The sequence below is a fragment of the Gigantopelta aegis genome, chromosome 6 (genome assembly GCF_016097555.1).
Source record: "Gigantopelta aegis isolate Gae_Host chromosome 6, Gae_host_genome, whole genome shotgun sequence".
Taxonomy (NCBI): Eukaryota; Metazoa; Mollusca; class Gastropoda; order Neomphalida; family Peltospiridae; genus Gigantopelta; species Gigantopelta aegis.
In genome coordinates this window covers 81,526,624-81,543,715 of record NC_054704.1, presented here as the reverse complement: position 1 = coordinate 81,543,715, position 17,092 = coordinate 81,526,624, and the positions used below count along the sequence as shown (strand labels likewise).

The 17,092-nt window shown below is 39.7% G+C and overlaps 1 protein-coding gene across 1 annotated transcript in view; it reads right to left on the bottom strand.

Moving 5' to 3' along the window:
• LOC121374088 (metalloprotease TIKI1-like) overlaps positions 1-17,092 on the bottom strand; it is an 89,447-nt gene that overhangs the window by 19,546 nt on the left and 52,809 nt on the right. The window contains exon 3 of the mRNA XM_041501007.1: positions 4,679-5,000. Within this exon, the coding sequence (XP_041356941.1) occupies positions 4,679-5,000 (322 nt within the window). The remainder of the gene's footprint in view (positions 1-4,678; positions 5,001-17,092) is intronic.

Below are 17,092 nucleotides of genomic sequence, written 5' to 3'. Positions count from 1 at the left end.
CTCTGTAACAAATGATATGGCTTTATATAACAGTGTCTGTCACAGAACAATATCAAATTGTACAATATTGATATTGTTGTTGTATTATATTCACCAAAATGTTGGCCACCAACCTTAATGTGTTTGCGGTTGGGTGCATAAAACCATTTTTATTTTCTAGAACAATTTTCGTTTCCGGTTTTCCTCATTTACAACAGTTGAGCAAATACTATTTTCTACATCTTCTTTCCATTGGAGTACGAAGAAAACATTTGTGAAAACACTGGTCGCCTGGCTTGAGTTAACCCCGAGATTCGATATTAAGAAACTAATAAAATAATGCGAAAAAGAGAATGAAACAACAGGCCTATAGTTTGCCCTGAAATTGGTCAGGGCCGAACCTAGCTTGAAATACCATGGGGAGGGCAGTGAAAAACCGAACCTGGGCACAGCAATATATGAATTAGATAAAAATGACACTTCAAAAATAACATGGACTTTTTCATAATTTGCCCCCCCCCCCTCCCCAACACCCACCCACCCATGGGCAACCCTGGTAATGCATGCGTATTGGTAATGCGTATTGGTACCTTAAAACAAATGCATTACTCAGAGCCGACTTTTGCATTACAGGAACGTGGCAGTAATTATCGTGTCACGGAGACATATGGAAAGAATACAAAATATTTCAGAAATAAAATACACTAGTAGTCAGTCAAAAGGATGTAAACAAAAGAATCCACGAAACACCCCAATACATATTTTTTGTCACCAAAATTTTCATTACTTATTTTAATTTTTAAAGCTAATGCAATAATAAAAACCCCATACCCCCCACCCCTAGAAAACAGTAAAAGAAAAAGACAACAAAAAACATATAATTTTTTGTAGATACTAAAATAAAACTGTATAAAATTATATGTGAAAAATTATTTATTATCCATACGAAGTGGCAGGCATGACAATCGGTCTCGATGGCTATCATATTTAAGGCTGATGGGTATTGAGGTCGAATCCCGATACTGACAGTACTGAACTATTATTTAAAGACATCTGGAACTCGTGTATGAATCTAAGATACTTTATAATTATGATTTTTAAAAATGTATACTCCATGAACTGTATTGACCGAAATTTATCTCCACCCCTAAAAAAAAACCCACACCCAAACAACAACAACACACAAAAAACTCCAAATCTAAATCTCGAATGCTATTCAAAATTATGATTATTTCTTGAGTTTGAGTATGCGCACTCCAGCCGGAAGTGCTGATTACGAGTCTGGAATTCGTCGAACATAGTCCTACGTATATCTCCTCCCAATAATTACAAAGCAAATATTTATTTTCACCGTATCGTAATTGCTCTGAATCCATTACCAGAATAAATGTTTATATAAAGAATTAATTAATGTTCAAGATGGCTTCCGTTAAAGACGACTAATGGTTATTAGTACTCTGAGCCAAACCGGAAAACTGTTACACTACATCGACCATGCTCCACAATAGTTATTGTGTCAAATACGTATCAGATAATTAAACACAAACATTGTGGAGATAGCAAACGTATTCGTGACAGTTACTGACCATAAGTTTAAATTACAGGCGCACCTCCCACAAGTTTTGATAGCCAACGATAAATATTTATGGAGACTATTTTGCTGTTATCGGTTTGTAATTACAAAGACATTAATTTTATCGCCGTCAGAGTTAGACTCATTGTTAATGTAGTAAAATGTAGTTTTGTATAAATTATTTCAAAAGAAAAGAAGTAGCCCCTAATTACCTAGTATGCTTTGTTTTACTTAAGCACGGTTTTTGTGTCTTGTTTGTATTATACCGGTATTCCACTACTCAACATTGACAGGAGGTAATGAAACCACAAAGTGTACATTGACGAAATTTGAACCCATTGTATAGACTTGACCAACTAGGACATCAATGTGAAATGTATATACAACACTCCTACAAAAAACCCCAAACAAAACAAAACAAAGCAAAAAACGAAAACCCAACAAAAAACAACTACCCACCGCCTCATAAAAAATCAATTACCATTAAAATGGTTCATTTGTTAGTCCTCCCTCAAAATAGTTCCAGGATCCGCCCCTAGTAAATACCATCTTAGTTTTGACGATCACTTTTGTATTCATGGCCGTACACAGCTTAAATAACTTGGGGAAGGGGTAAAAAAAAATCAGGGCACGGTAGTATAGGATAGAGTTTCTAGATGAACAAAAAGGGCAATTTAAATTTGTCTTTGGGGGTGGGGGTGGGTGGGATACAGCAAACTGCTCCTTACTCCCCGAGTAACGTTAATTAAACAGCACTTCGATAGCACACCCATGTTATTATACAGCTAACAAATCTTGAATCATTTCGCTATAAAACAGCATTTTAATTGTGAATCTTCTTTAGTGTACTCTTAATAAACAGTCTACGTTTCCGATTCTTCTAGACGAGAGTAGACACAATATTTATCAGCTTTCCAAGATAAATAGCCCCTTTCAGAAATGTTTTTACTCTTTTTAAAATGTTTTTAACGCGATCTCTTTTGAATCCTCTTAGACTTTATATGAAGATTAACAGTGGTGTTTGGTTCTCACACTTCTGTGTTTTTCTGTCGCTTCGACTGAGTGAATTAGTAGCAGCACTGAGAAGCTTGCTTTTCAACACGTTTTAAAGGTACATCTATCTATGGAAAGGGGCGAGACGTAGTCCAGTGGCACAGCGCTCGCTCGATGCGCAGTCGGTGTGAGATCGATCCCCGTCGGTGGCCCCATTGCGCTATTTCTCGTTCCAGCCAGTGCACCACGACTGGTATATCAACGGCCGTGGTATGTACTATCCTGTCATAAAATGTGTTGAGTGCGTCGTTAAATAAAACATTTCTTTCTTTCTATCTATGGAAGCTTAAAGTTGCAATCTCCAGTTTATTTTAAAAATTATTTAATCATTTAGAATAAGTCATCCACATACATTTACTACCTGTTATAATTCATTGTCCGATAACCTCGAGCTCTGGTCATAGTAGATACACTACGCTAGTTAAAATATATATATTTAACGCGAAGTAACGCAAAACCCTCTCCCCCCACCCCCCCCCCCCCCCCACTAAAAAAAAAAAAAAAAAACCCACTCCAAAACCCTCAACCAAATAAACTCCCCAGAACAAATTTTGCCATTACTGTATCATCATATATTCTGAGAGTGTCGTGGATTTCCGGCAGACAACCATTTAAGCTCTCCAGATAACACAACTACAATATTACTTAGCGAGACTTCATATACCAGACCGGCCTCGGTGGCGTCGTGGCAGGCTATCGGTCTACAGGCTGGTAGGTACTGGGTTCGGATCCCAGTCGAGGCATGGACTTTTTTAATCCAGATACCGACTTCAAACCCTGAGTGAGTGCCCCGCAAGGCTCAATGGGTAGGTGTAAACCACTTGCACCGACCAGTGATCCATAACTATTTCAACAAAGGCCATGGTTTGTGCTATCCTGCCTGTGGGAAGCGCAAATAAAAGATCCCTTGCTGCCTGTCGTAAAAGAGTAGCCTATGTGGCGACAGCGGGTTTCCTCTAAAAAAATCTGTGTGGTCTTTAACCATATGTCTGACGCCATATAACCGTAAATAAAATGTGTTGAGTGCGTCGTTAAATAAAACACTTCTTTCTTTCTTTCATATACCAGTTATGTTCTGCCAGTCGTTTGTGACTAACGCTGGCTATAATGGTTTTTATAATACGCTTTAAACCGAATGACCACGTCAGGAACCAGTCTGCAAATGGTTAGCAACGACCGACTGGCCAGTCCAATGTCGTCATAAACCAGTCTAGCACGGTATGACTGAATGTTTGATGCTAAAGTTCGCGAAGTATTTGACTGGTCCCCGATGTGGTTATTTGGTTTAACGTGAAGCGCATAAATTAGTCTTTTTCTATTCGACCCAAAGGTAAGTTCAGTCAACCGCTTGTCGCTAACGTTCGTTAGACCGATTTTTACGCTACACAGTAAACCGAATTACCACTTCGGAAACCAATCAAATAGTTCGCGAAAGTTAGCGAAACGTTTTCTGGCTGAACTTGGGGCAGGGCTAAGCTCAGCCAACCGTTTTTCCTTAAATAATTACAAACTATTTCGACTGGTTCCCGAAGCATGAAAACCACTCTAGGAAGCGTTAGCCACAAACCACTGCTTGAAGTTAGCCAGGACTATGTTCAGCCATCCGCTTTTCACCAAACTGTTTTAACTGGTTCCCAAAGTTGTCATTCGGTCTAAAGTAGCGTAAAACCCAGTCTATTAAGTGTTGGCTGACCCCCCCCCCCCCCCCCCCCCCCCCGCCGTGAGTTCAGCCAGGCCGAGAAGGAAAACCTCTGCTAAACTGGTATAATAGGCTATATGCGCTTCACGCAAACCACATGGCCACGTCGGGAACCAATCAAATAGTTCGCGAACGTTAGCGAAACGTTAGTTGCCGTAAGTTCAGCCAGCGAACGTTTCGCTAAAGTTCAAGAACTATTTGACTGGTTACTGACATGGCCACTTGGTTTAACGTGAGACGCCTAAACCAGTACAGCGGACGTTTTCCTGCTCGGTCAGGCTGAACGCAGCCCTGGCTGAACTTGGGGCAGATGTTTGACACCGGACAATACGTTAATCCGCCGAAGTTTACCGAATGCATCTTTATAGTCTTACCTGCGCCAAATGCGAAGAAGAAAGTTTTCTTCGGGTTCGTCTTCAGCAGGTGGACGGCCCGCTCGGCCATTCTCTCGTTTCGTTTGTTGATGAGCTCGTCACGGAAGTAATCGTCGATCCGCCGAGCCGTCAGCAGGTCGTGCGGCGACAGCGACGAGTTCACCAGGCTGGGCACCTGCGCCGTGTCGTGGTTGTAGATGATGGAGTTGAGGTCACCGCAGTTGTAGTGCTCAATGAGGTCGTCCGTCGTGTACGGGAGCGACCCCTTCGTCTGGCGGTAAATCTCATGTTGGAACAGCGTCTGGTTCAGCGCGAACAGAACCTGAGAAGAAATAAAGAAATACATGAATATATTTTATTCGATACACAGTGACACCCGTTGGTGAGAATATTATTCGTGTAGCGTTATTGTTGATAACACATACTAATAACACACATATGTGTGATAACAATTTAAATACATACGGCTGGCTGTTTCAAGGTGATGACTCGAACTGAGTTTAGCCAGACCGAATAGAAAAATGTCCGCTAGACTGTCAGCGAAACGTTTGCTGGCTGAACGTGGGGAAGGTCGCCATACCATCCAATGGGGGGGGGGGAGGGAGGAGGACTCACAATCGAAATCGATTGCTCTGTGACGTATAACTTAATCTAAAGCTATGGCCGTATATAGGTTTTAGTTGGATAAGACGTTTAAATGTCCTTCAAACCTTTTGTTGCTGTTGTTGTTTTTTGTTTTGTTTTTTTAGAATATGTAAGAAATACGTCTACATCACACCTGAGTGAAAACTAATATGCTTGCTAAATAGAGAATCCTACATTTGTGTCCATTAGAAACAATGTATCTTATAACTCGTTGTTTAAAAACGTTTCCATCTCGCTTTCGCTCGTTAGATATGCTTTAATACAACTCATCAAAATACATGGTATCTAACAGCCACTCGTGTAGCATTCTCTATTTAGCAAGCATCTTAGTTTTCACGCAGGTGTGGTGTAGACGTGTGGATAAATGAAGTGTGAGATGTAATTAATTATAAGAAAGAAAGAGAGAATATTCGTGCGCCCGTACTACTTAATGATAGTAGTATATTCAAATAATGTATTAGCATACCAGGAAACACTGAATCCTAGTGTCCGTAAAACCGCAGGTCGCCGCATTTCGTAGAATATAGGGGCGGGACGTAGCCCAGTGATACAGCGCTCGCTCGCTGTGCGGTCTGTCTGGGATCGATCCCCGTCGGTGGGCCCATTGGGCTATTTCTCGTTCCAGCCAGTGCACCACGACTGGTATATAAAAGGCCGTGGTATGTCTGTGGGATGGTGCATATAAAAGATCCCTTACTGCTAATCGAAAAGAGTAGCCGATGAAGTGGCGACAGCGAGTTTCCTCTCATTATCTGTGTGGTCCTTAACCATATGTTTGACGCCATATAACCGAAAATAAAATGTGTTGAGTGCGTCGTTAAATAAAACATTTCTTTCTTCCTTTCGTAGAATATATCAAGTTCATAACCATTCCGACCTATTGCAGACCAACTATGTTCCCATAAAAGCCGTCGTTGGTCTGCAACAATCCCGAGTACTCTGACATTCGGGATCCAGATGGACACTTGGATATTTATAAATAACCTACGTATTTAAACAAAACATTGCTGAAAGGGAGTTAAGTGTTGTTGGGTTTCTTTCTGTAGCGTGTGCATTAGTAATTAATGTGCAAGATTTGTTATCGGGGTGCTCGAAAATGTTTAATGTAAAAGTATTTAACATCAAACATAGGATTTATGTTTTATTAGAGGGGGAATCTTGGCCTGCTCGGTGGTAGCCAAAACCCCCCGCGTTTTCGTTATAAAGTTGTCTTTGAAAGCAATGACATCAAATCACCGTTATCTTCCCATTTGGAAGTATCAGGAAATATATCCGTGCAAGTAGTCTTCTATTTGACTGTGATTATTTCATGGCAGACAGCTTTGAAGTGGTACTGTTAGACTGAAGTTAACAAGGGAGAGCATTGTAGTTTACAAATATGTTAAAGACTTTCTTCTGGTAATTCCAGCCGATGCTGATTTGTACGTTTTGTGTAAAATGGGTATACTCCGGCCAGGTTTAGTGTGTGTGTGTGTGTGTGTGTGTGTGTGTGTGTGTGTGTGTGTGTGTTTGTGTGTGTATCCTGGGAGAAACAGCTGGACAAAAGTGGTTATTCTTTTCAAGGTATGTTGCCCCCAGGCAGGCAAAGGTGCATTACAAAAATCCATAGGCCAGCTCATATTAATAAAAATGCTATAGCTACTACTAACGCTATACAGAAACATATAGCATAAATGTCCGTCTATCTCTCCAATGGCTGAGTACTCGAGCTAGTCTTCAACAATATTTAAAGAGACATTCTTCAGTATGCTGTAATTGCTGTTATTGACTAACAGAGACTTTTTAACGATTGTAATTACATATTAAATATATTTTTCTGCATAAAATATTAGTGGCTGTATATTAATCGTCCTAATATTTGTACTAGGTTAAATTTCGTTTTATTTCCTAAAATATTTATTTTATTTCGTACGTACGAAATTATTTGAAGACTAAATCCAGTTTGGGCTTCTTACAAATTAGACCAGAAACACATTGAATATTAATATTTAAGTTTAATCGTAGAAATATTTTATTAGTCGTAAAAAATATTACAAATTCAGGAATGTCCCTTTAAGTAACATTAAAGTGTACGAATTAAATATTAATAAACGTGTTTCTAAGGCGGAGTGAAGAGGATGGGGAGGAATACCATAATTTAGATGACTATATCTTTATCTACCGTTTACCGGTACGAACTCTATTGCCATGACACACTTCCGGTTGACGTGACACTAATTGCATGTCAGGAATCACGGATGTCATGTTTGATTTGGGTGTCATGGCAACGCCGGAAGTACACACACAAGTAGTATTGCTAGTTTTCCTTAAGGTCGTTTTCTGGTTTATGTTACTGAAAAAATGCGTTGACTAATAACACGGGAGATGTTTCAGAACTGATCCATGGTTTTATTATCCAGCATCCACGAAATAAATTCAACTAATTTACTTTTATTCATTTAGAATTATGAATTATTTTCAAGACAATACAACCACAATAACACAAGAAAAAAGGCCGCCCCCCCCCCAAAAAAAAAACAACAACAACCCCGCAACAACAAAAAAAAACCCCAACAAAAAAACCCAACCACACTTTAATGTCGATACCTTCCATCTCCTCTGCATAGGTCTAATTTTGTTCATTTCCATGATAGAGACACGAAACTAAGTGTTATGCACTGAATTTAATAACAGGTTTCAAAACAAAACAACAACAAATGAAGAGTAATATAAATTAAAAAGCAAACAAACACGTTTTATTACTGGGGCGGTATCTAGCCAATTCGATAGAGCGCTCGCCTAAAAATTAACCTGTGAAAATTAACAAATAAACATCCACAACGAAACATTGTTTATCTACGCATACAGCATTTTAATATTCAATTATTAAATGTATGATTCTTTAAATGTGCATAAAAGGTCTACAATTTGAATACAAAGAAAACATTTCACGTTGTTGTCCACACCTGGCCAAAAGGGACGTTATTGCTATTTATAGAAAACTACCATATGTCGTGTCAAGATGTTTAGGTTCCAATACACAGTTCTAATCGGATTTATTTTCTTCTATATATCGGTGCTAAAGTTTATTTGTCAAGTCGTACAAGTGCCAAAAACACATAACGTCATTTGTTTGCATATATCCGTGCTAAAGATTATTTGGAATTCCCTTAATGTTAGGGCCGTAACTATTGAGAGGAAGGGCAGGCCCTCCCCCACCTCCTCCCCACAAAAAATTCCAACAAGAACAAAAAGCCCCCAAACTATACTAGACCCCTTTTTGTTCAACTGGAGAAGACTATATTACCGTGGAGTTATTTCGTATTACTAGGGGCGGTCTTTAGCCCATTCAACTGGAGAAGACTATATTACCGTGGAGTTATTTCGTATTACTAGGGGCGGTCTTTAGCCCATTCAACTGGAGAAGACTATATTACCGTGGAGTTATTTCGTATTACTAGGGGCGGTCTTTAGCCCATTCAACTGGAGAACACTATATTACCGTGGAGTTATTTCGTATTACTAGGGGCGGTCTTTAGCCCATTCAACTGGAGAACACTATATTACCGTAGAGTTATTTCGTATTACTAGGGGAGGTCTTTAGCCCATTCGGTAGAGCGCTCGCCTCCGTAGCGTAATCGTGGTGGGCCCATTCTCTGATTGGATGTTCTCCCATTCCAACCACTGCTCCAATACTGGTATAGTAAAGACTGTCGTATGTTTTTGGCTTTCCTGTGAAAAGTGCATACAAACGACCCCTTGTTGCTAATGGACAACATGTAGCGAGTTTCCTCTAAGACTATCAAATATTTCATATCCAATAGCCAATTATTAAATAATCAATGTGTTCTAATGGTGTCGTTAAACAGAACAATTTTTCCCTTCTTTTTACTGCCCCACCCCTAGTTAATTTAGGGTAGGTACGGCTCTGTTCTCATGAAGGAAGGAAGGAAATGTTTTATTTAATGACGCACTCAACACATTTTATTTACGGTTATATGGTGTCGGGCATATGGTTAAAGACCACACAGATACTGAGAGAGAAAACCCGCTGTCGCCACCTCATGGGCTACTCTTTTCGATTAGCAGTAAGGGACCTTTTATATGCACCATCCCATAGACAAGATAACACATACCACGGCCTTTGATATACCAGTCGTGGTACACTGGCTGGAGTGAGAAATAGCCCAATGGGCCCACTGGCGGGGTTCGATCCCAGACCGACCGCGCATCAAGCATTCTCCATGAAGACCACACAACAACAAATCACTTCAGTTCTTTTTGGTGATTCGTGGAATCTTGACCTGGGGGTAAACGCTGAAAACTCTCCAAGACACTTGGTTCTAGTGTTAGACAAGCGAATCCCTTGACATCCGGCCAAAACGTACTTGGTCCTACCAAGAAGCGATACGAATGATTTTATTTCGACTTGGTACACAGCAAGATATAATATATCCGTATCAATGATATTTTAAAGTAATTAACAAATCCCCCATGAACCCTCGCAACCCCCCCCCAAAAAAAAACACAAAAAAAACCCAACTAAACAAACACCCCCCCCCCAAAAAAAGGAACCACACCCACCCACAAACAAATACCCACCCCATCCACCAAAAAACAAAACAAAAGGACCCCCCAACCCCTCCCCCCAAAAAAACAACAACAAAAACCCCCAGCAAAACCCAACCAAACATTAAAAAAATACATTGTAACCAATACTAGTATAGGAAATAAAATACTGATATTTGAACAAAATACACAACAACAGCAAAAAAACCTACAACAACAAAATTGAGTAGATAATCAAGGAGCTAAAAAAAACAATTAAAATGTTTCGTCGGTTTTACTGACTAAAAAACCCATCAAAACTTTGAAAGAAGGATGGAGGTGGGGGAGGAGTAGGAGAAAGAGGGAGGTGAGAATACGAATATAGATATCAACAGCTGTCCGTGTCAGAAACTAAGTATTTATTATGACACGAAAATTGGCCGTTTCATGCACCGCATTCGTCACTACACAAAAAATGAGACGTGTCATGTACAATTTAAAGCTGCAATATCGCCGAATTATAGCAGTATTTACTACTGTAGTCAGGAGGCAAATATGATATTTAAAAAAAGAAAGAAAATAGATAAACTAAACTTTTAAAAGCTGACAACCATGTTGAGTATGAGGTGGTTATTTACACATTATATTATATTACTGGTTAAACGTAAAACACAAAAACATCTTCTTGAATTAGGCTCCAGGCATGAAAAAAAACAGTTCGTACCCAGATCCAGCTCCCACCCAGATCGAAATTAACGGGCTGAATGGGGAGGTATAAAACAAGACTACTACACTCAGTTGTCCCGCTCACTAACCAATTACAACCAACCATTAACCTCTGCCCTTGCGTGGCGCTCTATCTGGCTCAGTCGGTAGAGCACTAGATTGAAGTGCTTGGGCCGTAGGATCGAAACACATCAATGAACACATTCTATTTTTTTTCAATCCTGTAGAGGTGGATTCTCTATCAGTCGGTAAAATGATATAGGGTTTTCCACCATCCCAAATCAGCGCCCCACGATTGGTGTATTAAATGTTTAGGTATGTGGTGTCCTATCTCTGGGAAAGTGCATATAAAAGATCCCCTGCTAAAATTAACAGATGTTTGACATCTATATTAGTAGCCGCTGATCAATTAATTAATTTATGTGCACTAGTCGTGTCATTAAACAAAACAAACTCACTTTAAACGTTCAACTATAAACGCAATATACAATTAAGATGTGGATTAAAAAAACATTAACGAAGCTTTGAGTTTAAACTTTAAAACGAAACAAACTAACTTTTTTAACTGACCTGATGTTATATAATCTGGACAGCGTGCTTAAACATTAAATGAATATAAGCATGGGAAAAAACAACAAACAAACAAAACAAGTGGTTAAGCCATCGGACATAAGGCTGGTAGATACTGGGTTCGTAGCCCGGTACCAGCTCCCACCCAGAACGAATGGGTAGGTGTAAGACTACTACTCTGACTTCCCTCTCACTAACCACTAACCATTACAATGATCCATTGTCCTGGACAGGCAGTCCAGATAACTGAGGTGTGTGCCCAGGACAGCATGTTTGAACCGTAATTGGATATAAGCACAGAAGTAAGTTGAAATGAAATAAAAAGAATAACAAAAACCTGACTTTTTATAGCCTTTCAAATTGGAAACAACAAAAAATCTACTTTTCAGACTTTGCTGTAGATAGAGGCACGCAACATTTCCTGCAGATGCGCAATAGTTTTTCGACCCATCAGCGTGATGCACTGGTTTCTTGTCATTATTTGACGAACCAGACAAACACATACAAATTGATTTGCTAAAATGTTTATTTTAGAAGTCTCGGTCTTTGCCAATCAAAGGCATTCTTCATTCTTCAAAGAACTGCTCCGTGAGAACAGTCTATTTTTAGCAGGAATGTCGACACGTTTAACTTGGGGAAGGGTTTCATCCAAAAGGTGATGTATCAGCCAACGATTAAAGATTTTTGTGAAACGAGAACCATTCCTTCTTCTGTGGTGTTCGTATACACGCGAATTCCATGAAGTTTTAAGAAAAGAAGAAGTCTAAATAGTCATGATTTACTAAGCGGCGACTGAATGAAAACCAACAAAAACAACTACCACCACCAGTAGCAGGAACAGCATCATCAACAACAATTAACCACCCACACAGCTGACCCCATATAACAACTAGTTTCAGTTGAATGATAGCCATTAGAAAGTAAAAAAATTACAATAAAAATATGTTCAGGGATGCAGTACCTATTAAACACACACACACACACACACACACACACACACACACACACACACACACACACACACACACCACACACACACACACACACACACACACACACAATTCCACCCAAAACATCTAACGCCACCAAAACCCCAACAACGACAACAAACCACCAACAATCAAACCAACAACAAAACAAGAACCAACAACTTCTAGTAAGTATTTATGGTTTTCTATTTTATAAAATTATTTCTATATAACGTCATGGTCATCTTTTATCTTTACATATAAAATATTTCCGTGTGACGTCGTCATGATTTTCTATTTTTAGATATAAAACATTTCCATATGACGTCATAATTATTTTCTATCTTAAGATATAAAAGAGTTCCGTATGACGCCATGATGATTTTCTATCTTTAGATACAAAAGATTTCCATATGACATCATGTTTTTTTTTTATCTGTAGATATAGACGATTTCCGTATGACGTCTTGGTGATTTTCTATCCTTAGGTATAGACGATTTCCGTTTTGTATCTAAAGATAGAAAACCACCACAACGTTATCGTGGTGATTTTCTATCTTTAGATACAAAAGAATTCCGTATGACGTCACGATGATTTTCTATGTTTAGTTATAAAAGATCGCCATGTACTTGTATTAAACGTTGAAAGAGTCGAGTAATGCACCGAATAAACCAGTGTGTTTGTAGACGATGATTTTTCTAACTAGATTCGCTATATAGTGCTTATCATGTAACACCAACAAGTGCGCGGAATCCGTTTTATCGGAGATGACCGTAAATCAAAGCAAAATTTGACAGCTCTCAAGCGGCGGGTTTGGAAAACAGGCAAAAACGACAAGATACTTTGATCATTAGCATACATTCCCAATGCTTAATCGACTTGACAGAGCAGCAAGCGAGATACCAGGGAGCATGTACCTGTGCTACAGGAATCGTAAGCACGATCGCTTCGTTTCGTTTTGGTTTTGGTTTTGTTTATCGCGAAGGAAAAATAATGTTTGTTTAGTGACACGCACACGGCATAGTTAATTAAATCGGCGGCTATTTGATGTCGTGCATAATTATTATGGTAACTGAGACATTAAGTCTGTATCTAGTCCATTATAACTGAGAGGGGGGGGAGGGGAGGGGGAGGGGAGGGGCAGTAATAAAACTATGAAAACAGAAATATATATAGTGTCTTTTCCAGTTAAAACAAAACACACTTTTTCTGTATACACCCCACACCCCTCCGTTACGCTAGGTGTAACCCTGGACATATGGTTAAAAGAATGAGATAAGAAACCGATACCATCACATAGGCTACTCGTTTTTTCCGTCTAGAATCAACAGGTCTTTCAGTTTTACTTTTCAAAGATAATAAAGTAAGGAATGTTCATTCAAGGCTTACTTGAGTGGAGTTATATATGACTTACATATGACACATGATCTGAATTACTAGAATACCAAACCGCTTTTTCTACAATGATTACTCTTTTCGATCAGGCAAAAAAAGAAATGATAATTAACGACACCTCAGCACATTGTTATACATCAAAGAGTGAGAGAGAGAGAGAGAGAGAGAGAGAGAGAGAGAGAGAGAGAGAGAGAGAGAGAGAGAGAGAGAGAGAGAGAAAAGAGAGACAGAAAAAGAGACAGAGATAGAGAGATGGATGGATGGATGGATGGATAGATAGATAGATAGATAGATAGAAAGAAAGAGATTCGCAATATATACGTTGACACAACACCGAGCATAGCTTATATGTATTTATAAGACAGGACGGCACATACCACAACCTTTGACAAACGATTCGTGGGTCATCTACTGGGATAACCCATGGTACCTAAAAAAAAAGAGCCAATCTATCAAATATTATACGCTACTTACCCCTCACCCCACCCCAAAAACAACTACCCAACCCCACCCCAAAAACAACTACCCAAACGGTAAAACGGGAATTGTCTGTTAAAAGTATTGGTGCCCTCCTCTCTCCCCGATCTACCCTTGCGTTACATACAGCTGAATAGCACAGCAAACTATATAACGGTGCACAATGTATTAAAATGCACAGTGAATGGGATTACGGAGGAACGCCTCACAAAAGTCTTTTCATCCCGTGATATTGTTGGGTCTGGATTGATGATGATCCGCACCAACAAATGGCGCACAATGGCGGAAGTGACACTTCGAAAAGATCTTTGCTGGTTCCTCTCTCAGATGGAGAAGCGCTTGTTTTCTTTAAATTAAAGTTTGTGGATTTTATAGTTAACTGTCATAAAGGATATAAGAGTGTATATATCACATCCTAATACCCAGGCATTTATTGTCAAAAAACCTCAAAAACTAGTTAATCAATTCGAGTCCGGTGCGAAAGTATAGATATATTTTCTGCATTCAGGATTAGCCTTAGGCAATGATGGGTATAGAAAAAACCAAATGTGTGAAAACGAAGAAATGCATGCTATGTTGTACTGACACACAAGCATGACCATGAATTTTACTACAGCAAGGTTGTACTTAGCGTTGGCGGTGGCAGTTGATCCAGAAAATTGCGAAAAATGCCCTTATTTTGCCCGGTGAAGACCCTATATTACTGTTCCATTACTGTTTTGTACTGACACCCCCGCCACTTCAAAATACAGGATAGGAAATGAATAAAATTATTAAAGTGAGGAACTTGGGTCGAAGGACTACATTTCTTTGGCGTTTTCCCCCGTCTTAACCAGTTACCTATGATTGATATATCAAAGATCGCGATATGTGCTGTCCTCTGTGGAAAAATGTACTGTAAAGATCCCTTGCTGCTAATGGAAAAATATAGAGTTTCCTCTGAAGGCTACATGTCAGAATTACCAAATATTTGACATCCAGTAGCCGGTAATTAATTAATCAATGTGCTCTAGTTGTGTAGTTAAACAAAAATAATTTTGTTATCGTCTCTTATGTTAGTTGCTAAATGTCAGCAACTGTCAAACATCCAACCGTATTACGACCTTGGTCTAGAGTATTATGGAAATCTCTGCCATGTAGAGGACAAAACATACAACCGACAATGAAATAATAATTGCAGGAACTTGCTGAAATCTAATGGATCCATTTAGGAGGGCGGACCCCACAGCCCATCGCACCTCAGATGAAAACAGTTTGTTTTTAAAGTTTGTTTTTCTTTAACGACACTACTAGAGCACATTGATTAATTAATAATCGGCTACTGGATGTCTAATATTTGGTATCTCTGACTCATAGTCATAAGAGGAAACCCGCTATATTTGTTTCTAATGCAGAAAGGGATCTTTTATGTGTACTTTCCCACAGACAGGATAGCACATACTGCGGCCTTTGATATACCAGTCGTGGTGCACTGGCTGAAACGAGGAACAGCCCAATGGGCCCACCGACGGGGTTCGATCGCAAACTGACCGCGTATCAAGCGAGCGCTTTTACCACTGGGCTATATTCCACCCCAGATGAAAACGTTATTAAACACTGAACTACAGGTCAGGTCAAACATGTCTTACATGCCCATAACCACTCAAGGTTTAAGCATGCTCGCCCTGGGTCCAGTTTCTGGTACGACTGATCTACATGGCGTTCCCCTCGTTACCTACGAGTTTTTAAAGATGACTGCATCTCCACTTAAAGCTCTTTTTTTATCACTGTGGAGGGCCGGTCTCCGTGACAGCGTGCTTGTGTACATTGACGCGCGATTTATATATATATATATATACTTGCAGGAAGCCAGCGCGTGATTTATGGCCTCCAGAGCCGAGCGTTCATTCCTTTGGTGGATTCTTTTGAAGATGTGTTACAAAGCAGGTATGCTTTTTTTGTTGTAACAAAGGTGAAGTGTTAATATGCTGATTGCGTTCACTAATGGATTTAGCATTCGCTGGGAGCAACGAAACACACGGCGAGTCGAGCTGAAGACATTTTAAGTACATGTTGTCTGTTTGGCTACATTTGTCAGACAATAACGGCCATGGGGAAAATGGCAAAGCAGGTGAAAAATAAACAATCAACGATTTTTTTCTTTCAGTTTTGTTAGGTCTGGGCCAGTATTTTGTGAGACATGCAGCCAAAACAACAAAAAGTCTAGAAAGTTAACAAATGCCAAAAAAGACATAAACACTTTAAAAGTGTCTGATTTTGTGAATCTCGAGCCAAAGGGTTTTCAACTCCCGGCTTCTGCTCCCTATCGCTTTATAATGACCTACATGTAGTACAGTTTATAGACAATACAGTGAAACCTCTCAAGACCGGACCCTCTGTAGAACGGAATTCCCTCAAAATCGGATGTTTTACAGAGCCCCTTTTTAAAAACCAGTACAGAACGTAACCTCCATAATCCGAATCCCACCATAACCGGACAATTGTCTTAATCACTAGGGTGTCCGGTTTAGAGGGGTTTCGTTGTATATGGGTTTTTTTTTCTTAGGCAAAGATCTGCAAAGAGTTTAAAGTTTGTTTAGTTTAAAGACATCATTACTGGACATTACTTTATTAATCATCGGCTAATGCATGTCAAACATTTGGTAATTCTGACATATAGTCTCAGAGAAAGAAAGAAATGTTTTATTTAACGACGCACTCAACACATTTTATTTACGGTTATATGGCGTCAGATTTGGAGAGGAAACCTGCTGTCGCCACTACATGGGCTACTCTTTCCGATTAGCAGCAAGGGGTCTTTTATTTGCGCTTCCCACAGGCAGGATAGCACAAACCATGGCCTTTGTTGAACCAGTTATGGATCAATGGTCGGTGCAAGTGGTTTACACCTACCCATTGAGCCTTGCGGAGCACTCACTCAGGGTTTGGAGTCGGTATCTGGATTAAAAATCCCATGCCTCGACTGGGATCCGAACCCAGTACCTACCAGCCTGTAAACCGATGGCCTAACCACGACGCCACCGAGGCCGGTAGTCTTAGAGAAGACACCCGCTGCATGTGTGTTTTCATTAATAGCAAGGGATCTTTTTAATGCACCTTCCAGAC